The sequence below is a fragment of the Rhinopithecus bieti genome, unplaced genomic scaffold (assembly GCF_001698545.2).
Source record: "Rhinopithecus bieti isolate Rb0 unplaced genomic scaffold, ASM169854v2 scaffold_10589, whole genome shotgun sequence".
Lineage (NCBI taxonomy): Eukaryota > Metazoa > Chordata > Mammalia > Primates > Cercopithecidae > Rhinopithecus > Rhinopithecus bieti.
The window spans coordinates 2,198,107-2,224,096 of NW_016807065.1; the positions used below are offsets into that span (position 1 = coordinate 2,198,107).

Genomic DNA, 25,990 nt, shown 5'->3' on the forward strand with positions numbered 1-25,990 from the left:
ACTTGAACCTGGGATGCAGAGGTTGCAGTAAGCCGAGATTGTGCCACTGCACTCCAGCCTGGGTGACGGAGTGAGACTCTGTCTCAAAAACAAACAAAAAGAAAGAAAGAAAAAAAAATTTTTTAAGTGCAAATGCAGTTACTAGTTTTGCCTTCATATACTGCAATATGAACATTTTGAGTTTACTTGCTCTTTTTTCCTTTATAGATTTTTGAAAAATACAATGTCTAATGGTTATGAAGACCACATGGCCGAAGACTGCAGGGGTGACATTGGGAGAACGAATTTGATCGTCAACTACCTCCCTCAGAACATGACCCAGGATGAGCTGCGCAGCCTGTTCAGCAGCATCGGCGAAGTGGAATCTGCAAAACTCATTCGGGATAAAGTAGCAGGTAAACACATGGAGGTGTTTTAGTAATTTAGTATTGGTGGCCATCCATTGGGCATTGTCTCTTCTGCCTGTGACTCTGTGGCATTCCTCAGTGCAGGATGACTACAGCCTTGGAATGATGGCTGTGGAGTTTCGTTTTTATTTCAAACTCCATTTGTCCATTGCTCTTGTATAAGATCAGACATAAGTTCCCAAAAGAGGAAAAATTCATTGTAAGACAGAGAGCGTGTACAAAATAAGACATTGCAAGGAGAGGAAGGAACCAGAGACAGGGCATTCTGAGAACTGGAAGGAGCCGGAGAACCACAGCCTGACCTGGCTTGGCCTGGGCAGGTCAATTGGGTCCGATGTGTGGAAGGGACCCCGGCGAGTGTACTGTCCAGGGCAGGCGCAGGCAGGCCCGCCCCTGTCTGTCCAGGCCCCCACGTTTGTTCAGGCCCAGGTCAGCAGAACACCGACGACTTCATGGACAGCCCTTCATTATGTTTGGGCTGCTCTGTTTACTGTCAACGCCATCAACTTGAACTTCTGCACCATGCTGAGCTTGAACTCTCACAGGGGCAGGTTCCTGGCAGCTGAAAGCCCTGATGTTCCACTCTCTCACAGTGGGACTTCTAAGCCTCTGTGTCCCCATCCGGAATGTGGAGATTGTGGCTCCTACATCCTGGTTTTCCCTACCTCATAGGTGTTTGCAGAGGGCCTGGCACCTGTGAAGGCCCTCCTTACAGAGTGGCCTCCATTCTGAGAGTGTGGCTTCAAGGACTCTGGAGAGAATTACGGACAGACCATTTGTGGAGCTCTCCTCCTCCTCCTCTCCCAGTGCCCCCTCTTCCTCCTCCTCCCTCTACCTGCCACCACCTCCCTGCCTTCGTTTCTGTCTCCACCCTGCTTTTAGGAAGCCAAGGAGTGGCCATTCCTCTCGGGGCTGTGGCTGCTACCCTGGATTTGGGGACTGTGATTCCCTATACTGAAAACTCATTTCAGGCTGGGCATGGTGACTCATACCTGTAATCCCAGCACTTTGGGAGGTGGAGGTGGGAGGATCACTTGCTCAGGAGTTCAAGACCAGCCTGGGCAACATGGTGAAACCCCATTTCTATGAAAAATACAAAAACTTAGCTGGGCGTGGTGGTCTGCATTTGTGGTCCTGGCTACTTGGGGGGCTGAGGCAGGAGGATTGCTTGAGTCTGGGGGGTTGAGGTTGCAGTGAGTTGAGATTGCACCTTACTAAGTACCACTTGGTACTAAAGTGTTTTCTACACTTTAGCCTGGGCAACATAGTGAGACTTCGTCTCAAAAAAAAAAAAAAAAAAAAAAGAGAGAACTAATTTAAAAGTTAAACGCTGGGCACAGTGGCTCATGCCTGTAATCTCAGCACTTTGGGAGGCCAAGGCAGGCAGATCACCTGAGGTCGGGAGTTTGAGACCAGCCTGGTCAAAATGGAGAAACCCCATCTCTACTAAAATACAAAAGTTAGCCAAGCGTGGTGGCGCATGCCTGTGATCCCAGCTACTCGGGAGGCTGAAGCAGGAGAATCACTTGAACCTGGGAGGCGGAGGTTGTGGTGAGCTGAGATTGTGCCACTGCACTTCAGTCTGGGCAACAGAGTGAGACTCTGTCTTAAAAATAAAATGAAAATTAAAAATTAAGTTTCTATTATGAAACGTTTCAAGCATACATGGACATAGAGCGATGTGTTTGACCTAATGTACCCATCGATGCACTTTATCTTCAGTAGTTCCCCAGTAACCATAAGACACCTGACCCCCCAATGACTCCCAAAGAGCCTGTCTGGCGGCTGTACAGGGAATTCAGATGCGGGCCCTGAATACAAAAGCCTTCTCTCCTTCCAACTCCAAGAGTCTGATTTAATAAACGCCTTCTCAATAGGGATTTTACGCAGTTTACAAACTTAAGCAGTGTTAGAATGTTCTAGAAGCCAGCATCTCTCTCCTGCTGCAGGAGACCACCCTGAATAAGAGAAGAGTTTAAAAGTTCTCCTGTGCCACTAACAAGTCTCACCTTTTTCCTCTGACTTTCTGGTGGAAGGGAATTTTCCTTGATATTCCTGAGCGCTGGAGATTTTGCAAGCAAAAAGCATTCCCACGGAATTTGCAGTCGTTCTCCTGGAACCTGACTTCTTTGTCTACTCCCTTGTGGTTTTCACAGGAATGTGAGCTATGCTAGTAGGAACACCTAGATTTGGCTCAGTCTGGAGAGAACTGGTTTTGAGAATCAGTGAAGTCTGCAAAAGTGTAATTTGGAAATTATTTCAGTTCAGAGGTGAGCCCTGTCTTATCTTTGGACAGTAGTTAGTAACTGACACACCAGGAGTTGTGGAGTGGCTGGGCCTGGGCTTTCATCTTGGCCCAGCCTCTTGCTAGCAGCTCTTCAAGTGACTGGAGCTTTATGGAGAACATGCTGCAACCTGGCTTTGCTCAGCCTGCCGCCAGTGAGGGCAAACCTCTTTGCTGGCAGGGCCCAGGGCGTGGCCCTAGGTCTCACCACCCCTCTCCCCAGCCAGCTGCTTTCTCCCAGCCCCCCAGGATAGCCTCTCACCCAGCCAGGCAAGCACTCCGGCAAATCTGATCCCTGGCCTAGCTTATCTTACAACACGGGTGTCCCCGAGCTCCACAGGAGCCATTTCCCTGTGTTTGCCCTCCTCAGGCCTCCAGCCACCCACTTCACTGATGACACCTCCCGCTTCGCAGTGGAACTAACAGCATCTCCAGCTCTCCAGCTCCAATCTTTCCTTCCCTTCCCTTCCCGGCTTCCCAAGAGCCTCAGGCTCTCCAAGTGCCCACTTTTCCTGGGCTTCGAGTGTCTTGAAAGGAATTCCTTCCAGATTCCCAGCTTCCTCTAGCTTGGAGTTCCTCCACGTCCGTGCTCCTGATGTCGGGACTGGACACCATGCTGGACGCTGCAGGTGTTGAGCAGCATCCTTGGCCTCCACCTACATGGTCCCAGCAGTGACTTCCCAGTGGTGAAACCCAGTAATGTCCTTACATTGCCGCATGTCCCCTGGGAGGCAGTCTCCCCTAGCGAGAACCACTGCTGTGTGTGTTGGCCTCCCACCCACATACTGTCCTGTTCCCTGTCTCTTCCTTCCAGAAGCACCCTCTCCCATTGGCTTTCAGGAGCACCACCTCCTCCCACCTGTCTGACTGCCCCTGAGGCTGTCTGTCTTTAGCACCTTTCCCCAGCCTTTGACTCAGCCGGTTATGCCAGAGGGTTATGCCATTGTCCTCTTCTTCCAAAGCCGACATTCAGCATGGGCAGAGTCACTCCATGGCTCCCAGCTGCCCTTTGTCTGCCACCTCCTTTTTGACTAGAAAGCTGTCCTGAGCTCCAGATGCCCTTGGCCCCTCAAATGCAGTATATTCCAAACTGACCTGTGTCTCCCTAAAGCCAGCTGCTCGTTTCTAGTTGTCCCCACCTTAGCCGATGGCACCACCATCCACTTGGTAGCTCTGCTTAGAAATCTAGGAGTGTCCTTGGCTCTCGTCCTCCTGGGTGTTTCTTCAGTCCATCCCTTTTCCCTCTCTCCTCAGCCACCATTCTAGCCCAGGACACCACTGCCTGTGACCCGTGCATCGTTTTGGCCTCTTAACTGGCCCCCTGTGCTCCCTGAAGACCACCCTCCTCACTGCAGCAGAGGGGCCTGTTTGACAGCCCGCATGTGACCCTGTCACTCCCCTCCTCAAACCATTCACGTCCTGGCCCTGTTTGCTTAAGGAGGCCTCCCCTGGCCCAAGTGTCGGATGCTCCGCTATGGGTTCCCATGGCACCCGGGCCGACCTGCACTGTGGGGTTTCCACCCGGCACTGACCTGGAGCTTTCTGGTCCAGCACATCAGTATTGCTCCTGGAGGCAGGAGCTTTGTTAGTCTCTGTAGCCCTAGACATAGCCAGTTGGTGTTTGCGGAGTGAAGGAAGGAATGAATGAATGAGTGGTACTGGGGAGGGGGAGAGTGCAGATCATCATTCAGCAAATACTGGTTGAGTGCCAGCCATGGGCTGGGCACTGGTGGCAGGAGGAAGGAGGGGCGTGGTGATGGCTGGAAGGAAGGGACTGCCCCATGTGCCGCCCTCAAGACTCGGAATGTTTCTGGCTGGCCTGGCCCTGGTCCCTATGTTGGGGATATGGTGTTGGTTGGTTGGTGGCTGTTCCACCCACAAATACCAGCTAAGGAGGCCACTGCAGCGCCCAGTGCTCCTACCCACTGCCCTCCTGGACAGCCCTGCCCTGGTGTCTGGTCTCTCCCCAGTGGCCCCATATGTCCCTCGGGAGATCAGAAGGAATCAGCGCACCACCCTCATGGACGGCCTGTTATGCTGGAGCCACCAGGCTGCAGCCCTGTTCACGGCTTCTGTCTTGCTGTGTATCTCTGGTCTGGTTAAAGTCCGCATCCCTGCCCGCAGCTCCCGAGAGCCCTGGGCGCTTGCCCCCTCTCCCCACTTGCTGCACCCCCCGCACTCCTCCAGTCAGGCCCTACTCGTAGGCGCTTGTGATTCTCTGAACACTGTTCCCTCTGCAGGAATGCCCTTCCGGCCTTTCCCAGCCTGACGGCTTTTTTTTTAATATGAGTCATGTTTACTTCTCACAGAAAAAAACTTAAGCATGAGCCAAGCAAAAAAAAAAAAAGAAAAAAAAAATCACCCACAATCACACCGCCGTTAGCTTTTGGGCACATGTCCCTCCAGATGATTTTCTTTACGTATTTGTGGCCATAAGCAGCCATGTACTTCTACAGAACAGGCTCTCCCTCAGGCTGCAGATCAACTTTCCGTCCTATATCTGGACATTTTTCCACTTCGCTGAACATCTTGCGATCCCATCGTTATGCGGTCACATAGTATTCTGCTTTCCATTTGTTGATATTCGAAAGACCCGCTGAGATAAATGTCCTGGCACAAATCTTTGCTCACTGGTTATTTCCATAGCAAGTCTTCCTGCCTGCGAAGCAGCAGATGGGAGAGCACACCTTTTAAAGGCTCTTGGTCCCTGTCGCTAACTCACTCTCTAGGGGACTCCTAGTTCACCCTTCCTTCTGTCCGGCCCTGCCGTCCTCTAGCCTTGGCAGGATTTCTTACCTTGGCCACCCTGTGAGGGACGAGCGACATCCAATCAGGGTGATTCCTATTTCTCATGAAGTTCATCACTGTTTCTATTTAGTGGTTGGTTGTACTTCTTTTGTAAAATACCCTTCTTGTCCTTCGCCCGTTTCTTTTCTTTTGCGGACCTTTGCTGTTTCTTATTTATTGCTGAATTAATTCACTCCCCACCTCCAGTCTCTGTCTCTCAGTGAAGTCTTCCCTTGAGCCTTTAAAGAGAGAACTCACAGGACCTGCCCTCTCAGTGCAGAGGAGGGCTTCACCCACAGGGCACTTGCCCCCTCAGCCCTGCACCCCACGTCAGGTCAGGGCTCTGCCCGCTGCAAGAAGCACTAAGGGATGGAAGCATTGTGTCTGGCAGCGTAAGACAAGGAAGCAGCTCTCCAGCCTTAACCCTCATCCAAAGAGAGGGAGAAATGTGTTTGGAAGTTCAAGAGCACTAACTGGGGTGGGCAGGGTATGGGTGCCCTGTAAGGCATCCGTGGTGATCCCCGCAGAGGCAGCTTTGTCTTCTCCAGGCAGCAGCTCTCAGGGTACAGTCCCTGGGCCAGCAGCAGCATCGGGATACCTGGGGAAATGAGAGTCTCAGACCCCATCCAGACCCCTGAGTCAGCCACTCGGGGTGTTTGACCATCTGTGCTTTAACCTTCATGGAGGGGGATGCTGATGCCAGGCAGGCAGAGAACCAGAGCCCAGAACCCTTGTCCTGTGGCCAGAAAGGGTGCAGAGGCTCTTCTTCCAGTTGAGGGAAGTGAGAGCTGGGCATGCACTGGCCTCTGGGACAGCCCTGCATCTTACTCCTGGGTTCTGTGTCCTGCATTCCTCCCTGCCGATCTCCTCCTTCCTGCTTCCCTATGTTTCCCACCTGCACCCTCTCCATCCCATCCCCCATCCCAGGGGCCCTGTTTGCCCCCCAAGCACCTACATCAGGCAGACCCACTGCGGCCTGTGCAGGAGCAGGCCCCTCTGAGCTTGGCTCCCTGTCCTCCTGCTCCTTCACAAGCCCTCAGGCCTCCTGTCTTGGGGCTGATCTGCTATCTCCAGGCAGGGGCTCTGGCAGGCTCTGCCGTTGGCGGGCAGGAGGAGCATCTGTAAGGAGTTTGGAGATGCGGATTCCCATGCCTGCCTGACATCCTGGGTCCCAGGCTGGGGTAGGGGCGTCTAGGGAGCCAAGTTGTTGCCTTGAACTCCAGATGCCCCTGGTGCAGGTGGCTTGTGGACCCTGCCCGGAGAAACAGTAACTTGGGGGGCCATTTCCACTTCTTCTCTGGAGGCTTCCTCTCCTCTGCATAACCATGGGAAGCCCCATGTCCCTCATGCACTGGAATCACCAGGGAGCTTTAAAAACCACTGAGGAGGCCGGGTGTGGTGGCTCACGCCTGTAATCCCAGCACTTTGGGAGGCCGAGGTGGGAGGATTGCTTGAGCTCAGGAGTTTGAAACCAACCTGGGCAATGTGGCGAAACCCCATCTCTACAAAAAATAAAAAAATTAGCCAGGCATGGTGGTACGCCCCTCTAGTCCCAGCTACTTGGGGGGCTGAGGTGGGAGCATCGCCTGAGCCTAGGAGGCAGAAGTTGCAGTGAGCTGAGATCCTGTCACTGCACTCTAGTCTTGGCAACAGACTGAGACCCTGTCTTGAAACCACTGAAGCCAGCTGGCAACCCCCCACCTCCTCCTTTTCTGACTTCATTGGTTGGGGGTGTGGCCTGTGCAGCCAGTGGTGGCTTAGAAAGCTGCCCAGGTTGATTTGTATTGGAGGCAAAGGTGGCGGTGGGCGGTCAGGTGCTGGATGAAGCCCTTCTGGTCGATGGCCTCAACCAGCAGGTGGAAACCAGGACACCTTCATCCCTCACCTTTCTCCCTTCCCACTGCCTCCAGGCACCCACCACAGAGAGGAGAGCAGACTCTGGGGATGAAGCCAGGCCTTGACTCACAAGGCCCAGCCGGTAGGGAGGACAGGGCCCTTACCCTACTACCCCACGTGCAGTCCTCTGGGTGGGGTATTCATCTACTGCCCTGGCCAGTACACATAGCCTGCATCTCCCATCTGGATTAGATCACCAGCCCACTGGCTCCACACTGGCTCTGCCCTGCTGCCAGTGGCCACTTCCCAGGCCCTTGCTACACGGGCCACCTCTACTTTCTGGGAATACACTGGCATTGTCTCTGCCTCAGAGACTTGGCACCTGCTCTTCTGTCTGGAATACTCACGCCAGCCACGCAGAGGTTTTGTTTAAAATACCTCCTCCGCCACGGGCCCTCTTGACCCACCCTGTCTTAATGCTTGTCAGTTTCTCGCCACCAAGTTGTCTGACTTGCCCTCAGGGATGTGACAGCTTTCATGATGGTAGCGACCGTCCTCTGTCATGCATCACTAACCCCCAGCCAAGCACAGGGCCTGACACATAGTAGGTGCTCAGTTAATGCATCAGCTCCTTGAGGACAGAGAAGGAGCTTGACCATAGAAGGTGACGGGCTGCCCAAGGGTGTGCGACTCCCTCGGTGTTGTTGGCAGGCTTGGGCACATGTGGTGAGGAAGAGCATATGGCAGAGACAAGGGCCAAAAGTGGGTACTCAGGGCCTGTGAGTCTTCTTGGAATGGACAGGGGATGAGGAGCCTGAGGAGGGACAGTCAGGGAGATGGAAACCTGGTGTGGTTTTCACATCCCGGAGGAGGGGTGTCCCAAAGGGGTAGGCCCTACCCTGAGCTGCCGGAAGCTCAGGGAACACATCCTGAAACGGTCCCTGGGGCAGTGACCATCCTAGGGGACCAGCCAGGACCACCCAGCTCCTGGGAGATGAGGAAGCAGGGACTTGGGCCAGGCAGGGACCATGTTTCTGTGTTGAGAGGAGCTGGCTGTGGCTGAGGACACAGGAACGGGGATTGGTGCTCGAGTCCTTACCGGTGTGTGACTTTCTCAAGCAGTGCTTAGGCTGCCTGAGGCGTTGCAGCCAAGGAGGCAGGTGGTCCAGGCTTGTGGATGGAGCAGAAGGATGGGGCCCGAATGTAGATGGCGCTGAGCAATTGGAGAGCAGGTGTTCAGGAGTGAAAAAAACCCAGCCAGGCTGACGTTGTGGTCAAGAATCCGTATCACAGGAATCCCTGACCCCAGAGGCTGTCCCCTCTGGTCCTGCCCTTGCCATCCTGAGTCCCTCCCGTGGTGTCCAGTGAGTGGGTGTTCGCTTGTACTTGTGCTGAGTGTGTCACAGAGGGGGTGCGGGGACACCTGCCAGTTTCACACTGCCGTCTGGAGCGCTTGCAGAGGCCCTGGCAGTCCCGACCTGGCCGCGCTGCTCCGCTGCTTGTTCTCTGAGCTACGATCCCAGTTCACTCCACATGGGCCTGGTCCTGCGGTCTTGGTGCTCCGGGTTCTCACTTTGTCCAGGGCCCCAGAGCTGAGTCTCTTAGCCCCGTGGAGTTTTATTAGAAATACGAGTCTAGAGGATCTGATTTTGGTTTTGTTTGTCAGGAAAGAGTGCCCCGTGCAGAACTAACTGCACGTCATTTCTGTAGCTGCTACGTCAGGGCCATTCCTTAAGTGTGGGCTGGGCGTCCTGACTTCCTTCCGCGGAGGGCAGTGTGGAAAGGGGTGGGAGTCACTTTACAGCCAAGAAACCTGGCAGACTGACTGCCTCGGCCCAGTGATCAGGGTCAGCACCAGCAGCCATAAGTCACGTTGACGGCCTGTGCCCTTGACGTGGTGTGATGAGAAGGGCGCTCCAGCTGTGCTCTTCCACACCAGCACCCACAGCCCCACTCCAGGCATGACAGAGACTCCATCAAACCCGATGGAGAGTCTACGGAATATCCGACCAGTCCTCAAAACCGTCAAGGTCACGAGAAACAAGAAACTGTCGTAGTTGAGAGGAGCCTGAGGGAATGTGACTACTAAGTGTCACATGGGATCCTGGATGAGGTCCTGGGGCAGGAAAGAACATGAGGGAAAGACTAAGGAAGCGGATGGGGCATGGACCAGAGTTAATGGGAACGTTCATCATCACCAGCATTCCATACTCACACGCGGTGGTACCGATAGGGAAACTGGGAGGGAGCCGTATGGGAACTTGGTATTATCCTTGTAATTTTTCTGTAAACCTAAAACTGTTCTGAAAAATAAAATTCATTTTAAAAAGTGGCAAATCTGGGTTAAGCTCTCTGCTGGATTTGTAATCTTGCTGTCGGTGAGATGGGTCTGGATGCCCCTGGCCCAGCTGCAAGGAGGATCTCTGCCACAGTGGGGCTCCAGGCCTCCTCTTCGGTGACCTGCTCATTGCAGTGCTCTGCCGGCTGGGGGAATGGAGCAGTGCTGGGTGAGGCTCCGGCCCAAAGCTGGTGCTCAGCAGCCTTGCAAGTGCATGGATACGCTGCGGGGAGACGGGGATTGCGCTCTTCCCTGTGCCTCCTCACTTCCCCTTTAGTGAGAGCGTTTAGCCAAATGTCCTATGAAGCTCCTTCTGATCCCTGACCTCAGAGGCTGTCCCCTCTGGTCCTGCCCTTGCTATCCCGAGTCCCTCCCGTGGTGTCCAGTGAGTGGGTGTTCGCTTGTACCTGTACTGAGTGTTTCACAAAGGGGGTGCAGGGACACCTGCCCGTGACCCTGGTTCTCCCCCACTGTCCGGCGGGGCTGGGGATTCTCAGCCCCTGGCCTCTCCTTGGGCTCTCCGTCCTCTTCTGCCCCACAGCGGGGTCGGGCTGGTCTCAGGCTTGGGAAGGTAAATGGAACTGGTGCTGGGTGGTGCCAGCAGACCCTCCTGCTCTGGACAAGGAAGTGGTAGAGAAACAGCAGTGACACAAACTGGGGTCCACTAGCCTGTCCACTGCCATGGTCTTCCTCATCCTCACCACCCAGGTCCACAGAGTGGCCGGCACCCACGGGACTGGTCATTCAGAAAGATGCTGTTCGTAGCACAGTGTTTTAAAAAAAATATTCCTTTTTAAATAACTTTTGGGGTTATTTTAATTACAAAAATAAAACCTCGGCCGGGCGCGGTGGCTCAAGCCTGTAATCATCCCAGCACTTTGGGAGGCCGAGGCGGGCAGATCACAAGGTCAGGAGATCGAGACCATCCTGGCTAACACGGTGAAACCCCGTCTCTACTAAAAAATACAAAAAACTAGCCGGGCGAGGTGGCGGGCGCCTGTAGTCCCAGCTACTCGGGAGGCTGAGGCAGGAGAATGGCGTGAACCCGGGAGGCGGAGCTTGCAGTGAGCTGAGATCTGGCCAGTGCACTCCAGCTTGGGTGACAGAGCGAGACTCCGTCTCAAAAAAAATAAAAATAAATAAAAATTAAAAAAATAAAAAATAAAACCTCTTGGCCAGGCGTAGTGACTCACATCTGTAATCCCAACACTTTGGGAGGCCGAGGTGGGAGGATTGCTTGAGCCCAAAAGTTTTAGAACAGTCTGGGCAACATAGTGAGACCCCATCTCTACAAATAATTTTAACAATTAGCTTGGGCCTGCTGGAGTGGGCCTGTAGTCCCAGATACTCTGGAGGCTGAGGTGGGAGGCTCTAGCCCAAGAATCTGAGGTGGCAGTGAGCCGTGATCACAGCACTGGACTCCACCCTGGGTGATAGAGCAAGAGCCTATCTCAAAAAAAAAAAAAAAAAAAAAAGCAACCTGTGTTCATTGCAGAAAATGTACGTGTTTGCCAAAGAAAGAAAGTTTGCTGGCACCTGTAATCCCATTTCCCAAAGGCCAGGCAGATAAAGTACTTCCCGACCTTCCTGTCCCTCACTTGCAGACTGTCAGCTTACCAATGTCCTTGTGTTATCCCGCACAGGACACAGCTTGGGCTATGGCTTTGTGAACTACGTGACCGCAAAGGATGCAGAGAGAGCAATCAACACGCTGAACGGCTTGAGGCTCCAGTCAAAAACCATTAAGGTAAAGGGATGATCGTCACCGCGTCCATTCCTGCCCTAGGCACAGGTCTGTGCTAAGCCCCGCCCAGCCTCACAGTCACTCTCCAAGGGACTATGAGCACAGCCACTCCTCCTCGGGGGCTCCCATCAGATACCCTGGTCAGGTGGTGACCGTCCCAGGCCTTACATAGGTGGTTCAGGGCCAACTCCCCGCCCAGGGTGCCCCCAGGTTGCGTCAGCTCCCAGGCCTCCCCTGTCGTCTCTCCTGCCTGACTTGCTGTGTTCCCATCCCTGGACAGCTCCATCCACTCCCAACCTGCCCAGCTCTCCCTCTGCGCTCCTTGGGGCCAGTTGTAACCCTTCTCTCACCCAGCACCTCACCCAGCACCTACCGTGTGCCCCACGGTGACCAAAACAGACAAACTCAGTGCCCCTATGGGTCGGAGGTACAGATAGTAAACAAGACAGAGGAGAGCCATGTGTGACAGGCGGTTGCCGTGTGTGGAAGCTTCACAGCGGCAGGTGACTAGAGGAAGCCAACTGTGCAGCAACCCAGGAGCGGCACCTCCAGCAGGGCCATGGTGGCTTCCTGGGACGAGTCGCAGGTCCTCCAGGTCACACAGAAGGATTTCCTCTGTCCTCATCATCTGACCCGTGCCCTTGTGCCCTGGGGCTGTCAACCCCGAGCCCCACTTAACCCCCGTCTGCACGTGTCTGCCTTCTGGCTCCTGGGTTCGTGGGCAGCTCCTGCCATCTGGATCAAGCCTCGTGTCTTTCCGACCTTTGCTTCCTGGTCTCCTGTCAGTCCTGGGTGCTGCTGGGCCTTCCCTAAGCCTCCCGTGTCCCAGGCAGGCCCCTGCAACCGGGCTTCCTGCAGCAGCCACTGCACCGACCCGCCCTCAGTGCCGGCCTTCACAGGGTACCCACAGACGTGAGAGCTTGCTGGCCAGTATCCCCTCTCTTGCTCCAAGGCCATTTGGAATGAGGTGGTCCTATGTGAGCCTTTAGATCTGCTAGATGCCCCTGCCCCAGAGAAAGGTGCTCCCTGAGTCACATCGGGCGCCCAGAAGGGTCCCTCTTGGACCTGCACCGATGATCAGGGCCCCTGGGGAGCTGTGAAATACAGATTCCCAGGCTGTGGGGGCCCTCCTGAGTCGCTGCAGGGTGGGCCTGGGAGCCTGGGTTTTTGCCTGCCCACCAAGAGGGGTCCTGTGACCTGTCAGTGGCAGCGCCTTCAGCCAAGAGGTGGCCTCTGTCCCTGCCTTCAGACTGCCCCATAATCTTGGTTACTCAGGGGCCAAACCCTCGGTCAACAGCAGCTCTTCCAGACCTGCCCCGTGCCACATGGGCGTGGTGTGCAGTGGGCTCCCCGAGGGCAGGCGTGCCACTCCTGCATCCTCATATCCAGCGCAGGTCCTCAGAGGTGCCTTCCCTGGTGGGGGCTGCTGAGGGCAGCCAAGCGCCATGAGTTTCCACCTGAGCAGGGGCGGCCCTTCCAGAATCACCTCCAGCCCCGGGTGGCTTATCCTTGGCCCTGGACTCCCCATCTAGGAATTCTTTCCTCCATTTAGAAAATGTTTGAAGGTTCTTGTTTCTGAGGCAGCCAGGCGGAGGTGTGGAGCAGAACATGATTATTCCTGCACAGCTGTTCTGTTTACTCAAATGCAAGAGCCGGATGCCCAGTGCATAAACAGGACTCTCTTGCCTCTCTAGGATTGATGTTGGTGGGAAAGGCTGGAGTGGCTGCCTGAGTTTGGAGCCAGAGCCTCACAGAACCCCAGGGGCTCAGGCCTGGGCGGGTGTCCCTCCCCGTCATCCTGGCCATACGTGCAGAAGCCTACCTCACCTTCAGTGGCCCTGCCCTCTGCCGGCAGAGTCTGGTTCTCAGTGGCTTCCCACCATTGTCCTAGTTCTGCAGAAACAGGCCAGCCTCATGGGGACGTGACAGCATTCAGTAATTTCTCCCCAGGTCTCCCCGAGGCTGCCTGGGCCTGGCTTCTCTAGCAGTTCCCCTGGTGCAGCCCTGGGGTCCTCTGTGCTCCAAGCGTGTTCATTCTGCAAACCTTTATTGAGCCCCTGGCCAGTGTCTGGTGCTGGTCCAGGTACCTCGATACTGAGGGACTTCGGATCCCCTGCCCTCCCCAGTTTAAGGGTGGTTCATCTGTGCAGCGTCATAAGGGCCTGGATGGAGTTGTGCGTTCAACTCATCCTGGAATTTTTTATTCCACGTTGGTCTGACGCCACCTGGTATCCTACAGTTCTGTTCTGACACCAGTACCCAGAGTTAGCACAGCCCCCACACATTTAAGGCCATGGTCCCCAATGAGACCGCCCTCACCTCAGATGCCAGTCACCCTTTGGGGGTCCCCAGGCCCCTGCACTTCTTACCAACTGGCTACAAATTCAGAGGTTCCCGCCACCCCTTCAGGGTGCATGACTCACTAGAATGACTCCTGGAACTCACGCTTCTGATGACAGTTTGTTTATAAAGGTTGCAACTCAGGGCATGCCAAATGAAGAGCCACACAGGAAGGGTCCCAGGCACAGAGCTCACATGTCTGCACCTGGTGGGATGAGGTGCCTGAGGTGCCTTGTCCTCCCTGCGTGTGACCTGTGCACCTGCCGGGAGGCTCCATATAGCTTTGGTGTCTGGTGTTTTTACTGGGCTCCTTACGAATGCATGACCGATTGACTCTTCGGCCATGTGATTGAACTCCATCCCCAGCACCCCTTTCCCCTCCCCCACCCCGGAGGTCAGGCCGGTATCATCCAGCTCAGAGCCCCAGCCCTCTAGTCACATGCTTGGTCTTTCTGGTGCTGGGGCCCATCCTGAGCCATCACTTAGCGCAAACTCAAGTAGGATGGAAGGCCTCATGGTAACAAAGACAGAAATTCCAGAAGTTTTACAAACTCTCTCCTAAGAATCTGAGACAGAGACCAGACAGATCCTTTGTGACAGACAATACGGGCTAGGGCCAAGCGGTCTGCCAGGTGCTGGGGGTCCCTGTCCCATGGTCTGCCCTTGGGGAGCCTAGCGGTGCCCACTATTCACTGTAAGGTGGTCCCAGGGTGGGCTCAGGAGCCTATAATAGTGGCCAGTGGCCAGTGCCAGGGGAGGCTCCTTCAAGATAGCCAGAGTTGAGATCTGGAGGAGGAGAGGGAGTTAGCCAGGCCAGGGTGGGGATGAGGGTATTCTGAGCAGCAGGACCTGCAGGGGCACAAGGCAAGGGTCACATCCCCCAGTGGCCAGGCACATCCTGGGAAATGCAGGCTGGCCCCAAGCCTCTGCCCCACTCCTCCCCTGCAGGCAGGGCCTTCTGGAGTCTTGTGCTCACCCTGGGCTCTGAGGCCCCAGCCCTGCATAGACAGCCGAGACATGCCCTTGCTTTCTCCCCGTCCGCTCTGTCCTCTTTGGTCCTGATGTCATTCACTTGATGGCAGAGTGGAGAGGGAGGAGTCCTGTCTCCTCATCCCTATCTGTCTTTTCCTCATAGTAGCAGCCCAAGCAGCCACAGTGGGAGTGGTCCTGCATGGAGGCGACAGGCCGAGCATGTCCCAGATGCAGCTCGGTGTCCCTGCCGGGATGCCGCACAGTCTCTGTGTGCAGCTCTGCATCACTGCTGGGTCCCCGTATGCCACACACAGCCGGTGTTTACCAAAGGCTGACGGGAGGCCAGACCTTCCATCCCGTGTCTCACGTGCCCTCTCCACAGCCCCATAGAAAATGGTCCCTAGATTTGGGTTGAAGAAGCTGATGTTTCCAGTCGTGAAACAGCTCTGCCAAGGTCACGGAGGGATGGAGGGGCAAAGCCAGGGTGTGAAACCGGGTGCTGTGTGTGGCTACAGGCACTTAACGTCACCTGGAGGCTTCCCTAGCACATTGTGAGAACCAAGCCTCTGGAACCAGAACAGCAAAACTCCTGTCACCCACAGAAGCCAGCGCTGGGGACTGCAGTGCAGATAGGCAGACATTCTTCACAGCAGCGGCAACTGCGCACTCCATTCACACAGCAGCAGTCCCCAGATGTCTGCCATTCACCAGAGGCTGCTCTGAGTGCTTTGGATATGGCAGGAAACACACAAGTCTGGCCCTCACAGAGTCTATTTGCAAAGTTAAAAGTTAAATAAATAAAATAGATGCCAGGCAGGGTGGCGCATGCCTGTATTCCAAGCCATTTGGGAGGCTGGGGCAGGAGGATCACTTGGGCTCAGGAGTTCAAGTCTAACCTGAGCAACATAGTGAGACCCTGTCTCTATAAAAAAAGCTAAAAAAGTAAATAAAATATGTAGCGTGTCAGGTCATGATCAATGCAGTCAAAAAGTAAATAGGGAGAGGAGGAACTGGGCGTTGATGCCGGTGGAGGGATCCGTGGCAAGCAGAGTGGTCAGGAGTTTGCTCAGCTGCCATGACAAAGCCCCACGGGCCAGGTTGCTTCAACAGAAGAAGGGTATTGACTCAGGGTTCTGGAGACTGGAAGCCCAAGACCACGGTGTCAGCAGGGTTGGTTTCTCTCGAAGGCACTGGGTAGGGATCTGTCCAAGAGGCCTGACAGCTTCTGGTGGAGGCTGACGGTCTCTGGTGTTCCTTGGCTTAGAGAAGCATCACCCCAGTCTGCGTCTGTCTTCACACAGCCTTCTCCCTGTGTGAGTGCCTGTATCTACATTTCCCGCCTTTCTAAATTGAATTTATTTTTAAAAAAAAAAAAAACACTTTTTTTTTTTTTTTTTNTTTTTTAAAAAAAAAAAAAAAACCTTTTTTTTTTTTTTTTTAAAGATAGGGCCTCACTCAGTCACCCAGGCTGGACTGCAGTGGTGTGATCATGGCTCACTGCAGCCTCAAACTCCTGCGCTAAGGTGATCCTCCCACCTTAGCCTCCCGTGTAGCTGGGATTACAGGTGTACGCCAGCACGTCCAGCTAATTTTTTTTTTCATATTTTATTTTATTTTTTTATTTTTTTTGAGACGGAGTCTTGCTCTGCTGCCCAGGCTGGAGTGCAGTGGCCGGCTCTCAGCTCACTGCAAGCTCCGCCTCCCGGGTTCACGCCATTCTCCTGTCTCAGCCTCCCGAGTAGCTGGGACTACAGGCGCCCGCCTCGTCGCCCGGCTAGTTTTTTGTATTTTTTAGTAGAGACGGGGTTTCACCGTATTAGCCAGGATGGTCTCGATCTCCTGACCTCATGATCTGCCCGTCTCGGCCTCCCAAAGTGCTGGGATTACAGGCTTGAGCCACCGCGCCCGGCCTTAATTTTATTTTTTGTAGAGATGGGGTCTTGCCGTGTTGCCCGGGCTGGTCTTGAACTTCTGGGTTCAAGCGATCCTCCCACCTCAGCCTCCCAAAACAGTGGGATTACTGGCGTGTGCCACCACACCTGGCCTAAATTTCCTTTTTTGTAAGGACATCTGTCACATTTGATTAGAGATCACCCTATACCAGTGTGACCTCATCTTAACTGATTACACCCCCAATGACTGTATCCAAATCAGGTCACGTTTTGAGGTCCCAAGGGGTTAGGACTTCGGCATGTGAATTTGGATTGTGGGGTGGGGGGAACACGATTGAACCCCTCACTGGATGAATTATTGAGCATTGGCAGCCAGAAAAAGACCCGATTGAGGCCAAAGAGCAAGCGATGTTGGGAGCTTAGGAAAGAGGGTTCTGGCCGAGGGACCGGGGATCCCCAGGTCAGTGCACGCCTGCTGTGCGCCAGCTGCTCTGATTCTAGCCTGACTGAATGTGACCGTGTCCAGAGAGAAGAGGAAAGCGGCGTTCCCATGGTCCTTGGAGATACCTATCCTTGGGAGGCATCAGAGCTTTCCCCAGCACTTGGCTCTAGGGTGCTTCTCCTCTGGGGCTTCATCCAGGGACGGCAGTAGGTCCAGTCAGTGACAGCCTCAGCTCTGCTCCACCGGCGCCAGGGTCACGGTTTGGCAGGCCCCCAAATACTGCCCCAGTCCAGACGGGTCTACAGCGAGCCAGGGCAGGCCCAGACACTGTAGGGGAGGCTGGGGGCCAAGGCAGCCTCTTTTTGTCTGGGGACAGCACTGGCAGCCCCTGACCCACATCATGGGGTGGCCAAATGTCCCCAGAGCTCCTGCCTACAGGCTGATGGAGGTGCCCCTGGCCTGAGAGCAGCACGGCTTCCCCAGAGACCTCTTGGGCCCCGTAATGACATGCTCCCTCGATTCCCACCGCTACCGGGCGGAGCTGGCCTCCAGCCCCACACTCCTCTCCTCATGGGGCTCTCCTGTTCCCCTGCTGGGCCGCCCGCTACCCTGTGAACGGGGGCAATGTCTGTCGTTCCTTCTCTGGGACATGATAGGAGCTTCTTAGAGGATGCTGTGTGTGTGTTCTCAGCACACAGATTCTGCCCAGTGACTCCTGAGTGGCGGTTTCTCCCTGCGTTCTGGTCTCAGTTACCTTGGCTCATCAGTTCTGTGCCCCTCCCTCAAAGGGAACGAACTTCCTTTTGCACAGGTTCAAGTCCCCACCCTTCCCGGGCACACAGCTCCTGCTCCCTCTGTTCCTGCTCCCTCCTCTCTTGCTCCTTCCTCTCCTGCTCCCTCCTGCATATCCCAGCCTGCTGACGAGGCTGTGAGTCCTGCCAGGCTGCCCCTTCACAGGCAGAGGAGTTCCGCCATGGTCCTTTTTCTCCTTCTGGGCCCGTGGGGTCTGCACGGCTGTCAGCGCCAACCTGAAAAAGCACTGAAGACATTGTCTTGCATCGGCCTGCGGGCTCCCCTCACTACCCTTTCCACACGAATGATGAATGTACCATTTTGACAAAGTATGCAGAAGGTTCTCTTCAGTTTTCTTTGATTTTGCAAAATAAAAATCCAAAAGGTGTTGAGTCATTTAATAATGAATGCTTGAGTGGATTTGAGTACAAACTCGGGGTCCTCCCGGAACCCACGGCCCCCATCAGGGCTTCCGTGGCAAGCTTGCTCTTTGGCAGGGGCGTCTCGTGGAGTCTCGTGCGCTCCCAGTAGCTCCCAGCTTGCTTGCCCGCTGCAGCACCGACTTCTTTCGGGCACTAGGACCTATCTCTGGCACTGGCTCATTATCCAGCACATCAGAGAGGTAGCCACCCACAGCGTCGGGCCCTCAGTTGCTGGGCTTGGTGACGTAGGAGTCATGCTTGCCTCTTTGAGGATGGTGAGCACCCAGTGAGGAAGCGCTGCCAGGCACCCCGGCCCACGGCCCATCGCGCAATGAGCTTGCCACCATGCGGCTGCAGGTGGTGAGCGTCAGTGATGATAATCGTTCCTTGCATGAATTCTTACCACACAGTGTTGGCTTTCCCTAACCTAAAATTTAGCACCTTCCTCAATGCTTTGGCCACGTACCTGTCCTAATCTCAGAAAGTGGTTGTGTTCTCAAGGTGTCGTATGCTCGCCCGAGCTCAGAGGTCATCAAAGATGCCAACTTGTACATCAGCGGGCTCCCTCGGACCATGACCCAGAAGGACGTAGAGGACATGTTCTCTCGGTTTGGGCGGATCATCAACTCGCGAGTCCTCGTGGATCAGACCACAGGTACCAGAGGGACGCGAGACGCGTGGGGAGGGTGTTCTCTAGGTGGGGGCTGGGTTTTCTAGGGAAGGCAGATCACTGTTTGATTTTAAATGTCATTAGTTATTCTGCAAACGAGGACAACACCAAAATGAGAAGACGTTGACTTTGGTTTGAGAAGGCTGAGGAGGTAAGATGGCATTAAAAGAAGCTGGGGATGGCTGGGCGTGGTGGCTCACACCTGTAATCCCAGCACTTTGGGAGGCCGAGGCGGGTGGATCATGAGGTCAGGAGATCGAGACCAGCCTGACCAACATGGTGAAACCCCGTCTCTACTAAAAATACAAAAAATTAGCTGGGCATGGTGGTGGGCGCCTATAGTCCCAGCTACTCGGGAGGCCGAGGCAGGAGAATGGCGTGCACCCGGGAAGCGGAGGTTGCAGTGAGCTGAGATCATGCAACTGCACTCCAGCCTGAGTGACACAGCGAGACTCCGTCTCAAAAAAAAAAAAAAAAAAAAAGCCAGGGATTAGGCCAGCATTTCATGTATGGTGAAGACACCAAGAGATTCTAGCACCTTCCCTCAGGCACCCAAATGTCCTGGCCTTGCCCATGAACGGGGTGAAAAGGACACTGCAGGCCGGGTGTGGTGGCTCACGCCTATAATCCCAGCACTTTGGGAGGCCGGGGCAGATGGATCACCTGAGATCAGGAGTTCGGGACCAGCCTGGCCAACATGGTGAAGTCCCATCTCTACTAAAAATACAAAAATTAGCTGGGTGTGGTGGCAGGTGCCTGTAATCTCAGCGACTCGGGAGGCTGAGGCAAGAGAATCGCCTGAACCCAGGAGGCGGAGATCGCGGCCAGCCAAGATTGCACCACTGAGCTCCAGCCTGGGCAACAAAGCGGGATTCCATCTCAAAAAAAAAAAGGATACTGTAGCCAGGTGCGGTGGTGTGGGCTTGTCATCACAGCTGCTCAGGAGACTGAGGCGGGAGGACTGCTTGAGCCCAGGAGTTCACAGCTGTGGTGAGCCGTGATCGTGCCACTACACTTCAGCCTGGGCAACAGAGCAAGATCCTGTTTCTTTTGGGGAAAAAAAAAAAAAGGCTGCTACACATTTGTCCACTGTGACTTTCATTGCAGGCATTTGGGGTGCAGTAGTCTAATGGCCCAAATCCCCAGAATTCAGATGCCCTTCTCTGGGGAGCACATCTAAAATGCACAGAGCACATGGCAGTGAATTCCTCTAATGGGCAGGCAATCCTGGCCACTTTGCTGACCCTCCCATGCTGTCTTGGCATTGGACATGGGCACTGGGCTTTGTGTGACGCCATCAGGCACAGATGAGCAGGGGACATGTGCACGTTCACGGCTGTGCTCTGGCCCCACTTCCCGGCCCGCCTGCCACACTAGGCTAGGAACTAGTGCACCGCTACATCCTTTGCCAAGCCCTGCACGTGGCCCCACCTGGGGGACGGGGAGCTCGGGCCATCCTGAGGGGACTTAGGATCGCTCAGCTCTGTTTGGGGCAGGAGCAGGAGTGTGCTGACCAACCAGGAGGGAAGAGTCCGCTCCCCAAGCCCAGTGAGGCCTGTGCGTTCGTTGTATGGGTGGTTTTCATATTCTTCCCACACAGACTGTGCGCCACCTTGGCTGTGATGTTGAAATAACACCGAGTAGTTGGGCCACAGGAAGTCGTGCTCTGAGGTGACCTCTTTTCGAGAGAACAGCAGCACTCCCCCAACAGCCCAGAGCCTTGCCGTTCATGTGCACACAGGTGGGGCCTTCCTGGCCTGCAGGCTGGAGGGGCATGCACATTGTCCTGCGCCCCCTGAGCTGCGTGCTTTGGGGTGGGCGGCCTTACCAGTCTCTCTCCCTCCTCCTGGCCGGCTGTGGGAACCCCACCTGGCACGCACCGGCCCTGCTGTTGCCGGCCTTCGGTCCCGCTGGGGCCCAAGGAGGGGAAGGGCCCCTGTGCACTTCACGGGGGCTCTGGGGGCTGCCTGTAGCCTAGCACAGACTCGTGCCCTGGCACCCAGCAGTGCCGAAGGACAGGGCTCACTCACACGGCCGCCTCTATTCTGTCTTCGCTCTGGGGAGAGGGTCGGGGGATGCCAGTTACTTGGTGTAAACTCCCCTGATTTGTACCAGAAGAATCTCCTGTGGTTCCTGAAGTCCCCTCACTTACCTTCAAGTGCCAGCTGAGAGAACAATCCTGTCGGTGGGCCAGTGTGTGGGTTCCTTGCCCCCCACTTTGCATTACGGCATCTGAGCTGGCTGCGCAGGGCCCGGGGCTGGGTAAGCTGACCTCGCCGGCCCACAGCCCACTCTCCTCCTCCTCTAGACCCCACATGCACGGCTTTGCCTCGGCCTGTCTGTGTCCGTACGGTCCTGATGATGGGAACCTGCACTCCACTTGGAGCCCCCAGTGCCTGAGAGCATGCCTCCAGCCACCCAACTCTCCCGGGGCCTTCCCTCGTCTCTCAGGCACACACAGGCCACAGGCAGGGGAACTCACCTCTGCACACAGCTGCTGGGGGCATTGCATCCTTTCCCTCTGCAAGGTAGTGTCTCCCAGGGTGTTGGGGGCACCTCAGTATCGCCCGCCAGGTCAGCTGTGAACCTCAAGGTGGCATAAGCAACTTTTGGCATCTTTGTAGAGGGGTGAGGGAGGCAGAAAAGGGAGCCAGGAGGGTCTCCCCGGCTCTGCTTCCCACCCCAGGGTGCAGAATTGGTGGGAAGGTGAGGCTCCCATCCCAGGGCTATGGCTCCCTCTGCTGGGCACAGAGGGTGCCTGTTCCTGGGACCTCATGCAGCACAAGGCGGACAGCAGGGAAGAGAAGTGTGTGGCAAACCAGCCTGTGTGGAGTTTGCCTTCCTGCGATGGGCTTTTTAGTGTTAAATAGACGAGGATGGCTGGGCGCAGTGGCTCACACCTGTAATCCTAATACTTTGGGAGGATTGCTTGAGCCCAGGAGTTCAGAACAGCCTGGCCAACATAGCGAGATCCCAACTCTTTTTTAAAAAAAGAGAAAAAGGCCGGGCGCGGTGGCTCAAGCCTGTAATCCCAGCACTTTGGGAGGCCGAGACGGGCGGATCACGAGGTCAGGAGATCGAGACCATCCTGGCTAATACGGTGAAACCCCGTCTCTACTAAAAAATACAAAAAACTAGCCAGGCGATGAGGCGGGCGCCTGTAGTCCCAGCTACTCGGGAGGCTGAGACAGGAGAATGGCGTGAACCCGGGAGGCGGAGCTTGCAGTGAGCTGAGAGCCAGCCACTGCACTCCAGCCTGGGCGGCAGAGCAAGACTCCGTCTCAAAAAATAAAATAAAATAAAATAAAAAATAAAAAAAGAGAAAAAAATCCCATCCTGAGCTGAAACAGCTTAATTTTTTTTTTATTCCTTTGCTTGTGTATCCATCTTAATTGTGAACTTTATAGTGTATTCATCTGGAGATTATGCCGTTTCTTGGACTCTGCTGTTAAATTCTAAAAAACACAAGAGGGCCGGGCGCGGTGGCTCACGCCTGTAATCCCAGCACTTTGGGAGGCCGAGGCATGTGGATCACGAGGTCGAGAGGTCAAGACCATCCTGGCCAACATGGTGAAACCCTGTCTCTACTAAAAATACAAAAAATTAGCCAGGCTTGGTGGCAGGCACCTGTAATCCCAGCTACTGGGGAGGCCGAGGCAGGAGAATCACTTAAATCTGGGAGGCGGAGGTTGCAGTAAGCCGAGATTGCACTATTGCACTCCACCCTGGGCAAAAAGAGTGAAACTCCATCTCAAATAAATAAAGTAAAATAAAATAAAATAAAAGTTAACCGGGCATGATGGCAGGCGCCTGGAGTCCCACCTACTCGGGAGGCTGAGGCAGGAGAATCACTTGAACTGGGGAGGTGGGGGTTGCAGTGAACTGAGATCGTGCCATTGTACTCCAGCCTGGGTGACAGAGTGAGACTCCATCTTAAAAACAAATTAAAAATAAAAAACACTAGGGGAAGATAAAAAAAAATGCAGAGCCATTTTCAGAAAGTATACATCCATTACATAATTGAGTGAATTGATATCCCCCTGTGTTCAACAGCATCGCTCCTGCCCCTCTTACTTGAGTTTTCTTCGTTTCACTCAGGCAGTTTGCATTTGAAAGCCACTTGACAACACCAGAGGAACCCACACTTGCACGCATGCCTTCATGCCTTTTCTCCGCTGTGCTGCAAGGTCTTTAGAAACAGAGTGAGGCCATCTGCTGGAGCCAGCTTCCCTACGAGCCGGCCAGCGTCAGCTCTCAGTCGTATTTGCCTAAAGTTAGATTTTCATTTAGGTTTCCAAGACTGACTTAAGCTGTCATTCGTGTCGTGAGAGAGTCAAAGAAAACAGCATCTGTCAGGGTTATGTTTTCAGGTGTTCCTTCTGAGCAGCAGCTCAGAAATGAGCTTGAGCCCCAGAATATTCCTGGCACATGTGCGTAGCGCTAGGTCTGACCTTACTAAGGCTGCTGTCTGTGTGCTCACGTGGGGCCTGCAGTGTCGCGATCGTGGAGCAGCTGGCGGGACCCTCTGGGAAGTGGTGGAGTAAGGTGCCGGGAGAGACGTGGAGACAGGACATGGGGACAGTTGGGTGCCTGCTGGACAGGTCACCCACGGCTCCAGGCTGCCTGACTTTGGTCATTGTTCATTACCATGTGCCAGAGGGCTTTGCCTGGAGAAGAAACCTGACTTAAGACACCCTTTGACTGGAAGTCTTTCTTTTTCCGTAAGAGATGAGATCTTACTATGTTGTCGAGGCTGGTCTTGAACTCCTGGCCTCAGACGATTCTCTTGCCTTAGCCTCTGGAGTAGCTGAGACCACAGGCATGAGCCTTGGCCTGGCTTGACTAAAAGTCTTGAGAAGCAGGGTGTTTCGGTTGGGTTGTCTGCAGCGGCCTCTCCCACTGGGACACACCCACGACTCCCACCTAGTGACATCACTCTCAGACTGGCCCTCAGCTGTCACGTCTCCCATCCCCAGGCCTTCCCCGACCCCATCATGTCCTCGCCCCAGGAGAAGGAGCTAGTCTGCTGCTCAGTGTGCCCTCACCCCCATCCCCTCATCCAGTTCTCAGCCCGCTCCCCACGTTTCTCAAGGGACGGGCTACTCATGTTTCCCTCCCGGGCCTAGCGTATGGACGGGCAGGGGTGGAGGACAGCCATGCTCTCCTTCCACCCGCCTTGCTCAGTGTCTCACACCAATGCTACCCACAGTAGGACGGGCTTCAGGTCTCACGCTGCCCCATCCAGCGATTGGGTTCAGCCTGGAACCCAGGACTGGCCCTTGGGTGGCTCAGTTGAGGTGGCAAGAGAAGGTGCCCTCTGGGCTTGGCTGCTGGGGCCCTGGCCCTTCCCACACAGGGACCCCAGGCCTGCCTGGCGAGCCTGTGGATAGGTTCAGCTCTGCTGTGTGAACCTGGGCAGTGTTCTGGCCTCATTTGATTCTGACGGCAATTTGGGGCCAACGGGAGGGTGCAGGACCTTAGAGTGGAGTATCCCAAGACAGGAGTGAGGTGATGGCAGCAGCACAGAGCTGGCAGGGGGCAGCCACAGGATCCCACTCCCTCCTGGCATGAAGGAGAGGGCATGCAGGCTGAGCTGGGCACCTTGGAAGGAGGCTCGGCCACAAGGCCCAGTGTCACAGCGGGCCCCAGAGACAGCAGCCAGGAGGGTGGCCCCAGAGCCCAGGGAGGAACTCTCAGACGCAGTCCCCACCCCGACCCTGTTATCCACCAACCCCACACCACACCCACACACCCACTCTGTGGTGGGCATCTGGCAGCTAAATAGTGACGGTGGATATGCTATTTCCTAATGTTGCTTTCTTCCAAATAAGAGGCTTGGGTGTCTATTGGGGATGTCTGTCACCAAAATATCCTTGGGCGCTGACACCGTGGAGTCGTGGCTTCAGCCGGGAAGAAAGTCTGAAGCTTTAATCTTCTGTTAGTCATTGGTTTTCTTTACTCCATCCATTTGTTTTCACTTTTAGGTTAATTTTTGTTTATTTCCTTAACCAGACTTCCAGCCTGGCCCACAGTAGACTGACCTGACTTTTGCTTTTCAGTTTTGAAAGTCCTAGCATTTTTTCCCCTAACTCCATTTTTGTTGGTTTGTTAAAAAGGTTTGTCCAGAGGGGTTGCGTTTATCCGGTTTGACAAACGGTCGGAGGCAGAAGAGGCAATTACCAGTTTCAATGGTCATAAACCCCAGGTTCCTCTGAGCCCATCACAGTGAAGTTTGCAGCCAACCCCAACCAGAACAAAAACGTGGCACTCCTCTCGCAGCTGTACCACTCGCCAGCGCGACGGTTCGGAGGCCCCGTTCACCACCAGGCGCAGAGATTCAGGTGGGTCGGGAGGGTGCGCACTCCTGAAAGCCATCCGTAGCCCCGCTGGTGGGTGACGGCACAGCCACAGAATAGAAACCACGGGAACGCTAGACTGATCCTGTCAGAGAACACGTTTCAGAATCATTCTGCAGCTCCACAGCACAACTTCCATCAGAAAGGTGTCTGTAGGAAAGCCATTTACTTCCGATGGGGCGTTGTCTTCCATGGGAATCAAAACAGGGACTCCAGGCTAGACACAGTGGCTCATCCCTGTAATCCTGGCACCTTGGGTGGCCAAGAGAGGAAGATCGATTGAGCCCAGGAGTTCAAGACCAACCTGGGCAATATTGTGAGACCCCATCTCTACAAAAAATACAAAACTGGCCAGGCATGGTGGTGCGCTCCTGTAGTTGGAGGATTGCTTGAGCCCAGGAGGTTGAGACTGCAGTGAGTTGTGGTCATACCACTGCACTCCTGGGCCACAGAGCCAGAACCTTTTTTTTTTTTTTTTTTTTTTTTTTTAAAAAAAGACGGCACCAGTCCCCACCAGTTGCTATGAGAGTGAGCGCTTAGAGCTTCAACACGCAGTTCCTAGTAACAGAACGGAGCAGCGAGCTTTAAAGATGGTTTCATGCCCAGTGTCGGGGAGCACACACCAGTAGTCTCAGCTATCAGGAGGCCGAGGTAGGAGGATTACTTGAAGCCCTGAGTTTGAGCAGTCTGGGCAGCAAAGTGAGACCC

The 25,990-nt window shown here is 54.7% G+C and overlaps 1 protein-coding gene across 1 annotated transcript in view; it reads left to right on the forward strand.

Annotated features, from left to right (window-relative positions):
- Nucleotides 1–207: 207 nt before the first annotated feature.
- Nucleotides 208–25,990, forward strand: part of ELAVL1 (ELAV like RNA binding protein 1) — a 34,139-nt gene continuing 8,356 nt past the window's right edge. The window contains 5 exon segments of the mRNA XM_017880042.1: nucleotides 208–395; nucleotides 11,296–11,399; nucleotides 18,758–18,911; nucleotides 25,043–25,126; nucleotides 25,129–25,267. Of these exon segments, the coding sequence (XP_017735531.1) occupies nucleotides 224–395; nucleotides 11,296–11,399; nucleotides 18,758–18,911; nucleotides 25,043–25,126; nucleotides 25,129–25,267 (653 nt within the window). The 5' untranslated portion in view covers nucleotides 208–223.